This window comes from Tupaia chinensis, unplaced genomic scaffold (assembly GCF_000334495.1).
Source record: "Tupaia chinensis unplaced genomic scaffold, TupChi_1.0 Scaffold146187_1, whole genome shotgun sequence".
In the NCBI taxonomy this organism is placed as follows: domain Eukaryota; kingdom Metazoa; phylum Chordata; class Mammalia; order Scandentia; family Tupaiidae; genus Tupaia; species Tupaia belangeri.
The window spans coordinates 1,324,569-1,326,896 of record NW_006206042.1 but is presented as its reverse complement, the minus strand read 5'-3'; the positions used below and the strand labels follow the sequence as shown (position 1 = coordinate 1,326,896).

Genomic DNA, 2,328 nt, shown 5'->3' with positions numbered 1-2,328 from the left:
CAGGATTGGGACCAGCAGTTAGCGTAATGGCTATGTCGCTGGACTCCCATGTAGTTGACCGCGGTTCGTGTCCCGGACCCGGTGGCTTAAACTCACGCTGGGTGTGTGTGTGTGCCCAAGATCCCGAGAGGAGAATGAAGAAGGGATTGCGGCGTGGCCATCCCTCCCGGGGGGTGATTTCTCACTTTCTATCTCTCTCGGTCTTGTCTGGCAAGCATGTGCCCTATAGCAAAAACCTCTCCAAAAAAAAAAAGACAGGATACCTTAAAGTAGAAAGGGGAGAAAGGACCAGGACAGGCTGGTGGGGTGGGATCTCCTGTGGAGGCTGGCCTGGGTCTCTCCAGCCCTCCCTGACATGATACCTGGCTGGGTCAGTAACTGTGAGTAGAACAAGCATGTCCAGTCAGGGCTGGGGCTGGAGACTTGGCCCAGAACTGATCACTGGTCCTCGACCCACCCATCCAGATAGGAGGCTCTGCTGCTGGGCCCTCCCCAGCACGCAGCTCACAGGTACTTGGGGTCAACCAATGAAGCTTACTCCCTCTAGCACCCCACTAACTCCCTTCTGCCTGTGCCAGCTGCCCAGATCCCCTCATCACTGCAACCTCCGCCCTCAGCACCACTGAGCAGTTCTGGCCAACTCTGACAAAAGACCTGTGGCCCAAAGTATCCCACCCAAAAGGCCTCTCCCGTCCTGCCAGGCCTCAAAGCTGTGCTAGCAGCTAACCCCAGCTCCTGCAGCGGCTGAGAAGCTGTCCTGGCTGCAGGGTGAGCGCGCCAAGAGCACCAGGCAGGACGTCTGCTTTAAGGGCACCGCCCACGCAGTCTGCATGCGGGCTCCAGGGCAAGGGCAACCAGCCCTTCTCAGTCTCAACCTAGCGGCCCCTAAAACGAGGTGGGCAGGAAAGTGAAGACGGGGTTGGCAGTGCACCCATTCCCCTGTTCTCTTCCCAGCACACTGCCAGGATTCCTCCCTTCCCCACTGCAGGCTCAGGGGCCCCAGACACAGCCAGAGTCCATCCAAAAAAGACTGAGATTCTTTATTCAAATCAGCAAACTCATATTCCTCAAACCCAAACTGGGGTGGGCTGCCCTCCCTCCTCCGTCCCCTCACCCCCACCCTTTAGCCACAGTGAGAGGAATGGAAAATGAGAAGTCAGGAGGGCCTCTGCCAGGGAAGGCCTCCCCATGTGTGGTGAGTGCAGTCCAGCTGTGGCTGGGGTGGCAGCTGCCCAGGCCTCCCCCTATAAATTAAGCCCCTGCAGCCACAGCTGTGGGAGAGGCATGCTTATGGGAAGGCTGGTCCAGCCTGAGGTCAAAGGTGGCACCCTTGATCCCGGCCAAGGAATGGATGGAGGAAGAAGAGCTTGGGGCAGAAGAGGCCTAGGGAAGGAGGGGAGGCATGGCAGGGGCTGGGGTCCTCCAAATTTTGGTCCCAGGGGCAAAGGAGAGGCCAGTTGGTCCAGTTTTGATGGGCGAGGGGAAAGGAATGTATTAGTAAGCACGGGGGTGCTGCCATCAGACACCCGCAGAGGTGTTCAGACGGGCTAGATCCCCACCCAGGGAGAGAGGAGTGTGGGCGCTCTGGGGGCTCTGAGGGGATGTCACTGCTAGAACATATATATATACACATATATATTAACCATTCACAGAGGGCTGGGGCAGGGCCCAGGAGGCATCAGAGGATCTGGCGTGGCATCCCGTAGCCAGTCATGCCTGCCTGGGATGCCCCGCGGTTGGTGCCCATCTGTAACCCGATCACATTCTTGCCCTCTTGCAGCTGGTTGTCTGAGAAGTTCCGAGGGTTCTCCTTGGATTTCCTGGGAGGGAAGGGAGTATGGTTAGAAGGTCAGAGGTTGCCCCAGAAAACCCCTTTCCTGGACAGAGCACGACCCTCTCATCTCTCCAAAGGGGCAGTTACCGGCTCCCAGAGAGAGCTGTGCGGACTAAGCAAGACGAGGTCTGGGACCTTGCTTTGTAAAAAGAGCTGCCTGCTATAGTGACATCAGGTATGTCCTTGGGAGAGGAACAGGCAGGGACACTGTGCCCGCCAGGCCTGGTGGCCGCCCCCAAAACACTTACTTAGGAAACCAGTTGGGATCCCCAGAGAACAGTCCGTCGTCCCGGGCTACGGCCAGCCCACCCAGGTTCATCAGCGTTCTCTGCACACAGGCCATGTTCTTCCCTAAGGAGGAGGAGGGGAATGTGTTGGACTCGGCAGGGCCGCGCTCCTGGGTGCCAGGGTTCCTCCGCTGCCACTAAGTCGTCAGGCCTGGCTTTCCAATCCTTTGCACTCCTTTCACACAATCTTTCCAAGTACAGCCACTA

The 2,328-nt window shown here is 57.9% G+C and overlaps 1 protein-coding gene across 1 annotated transcript in view; it reads right to left on the bottom strand.

Moving 5' to 3' along the window:
- Window positions 1–1,019: 1,019 nt before the first annotated feature.
- Window positions 1,020–2,328, bottom strand: part of TAGLN2 (transgelin 2) — a 7,236-nt gene continuing 5,927 nt past the window's right edge. Inside the window, exons 4-5 of the mRNA XM_006168843.3 lie at window positions 2,083–2,185; window positions 1,020–1,820 (exon numbers count right to left, since the gene is read on the bottom strand). Coding sequence (XP_006168905.1) covers window positions 1,679–1,820; window positions 2,083–2,185 — 245 coding nt within the window. The 3' untranslated portion in view covers window positions 1,020–1,678. The remainder of the gene's footprint in view (window positions 1,821–2,082; window positions 2,186–2,328) is intronic.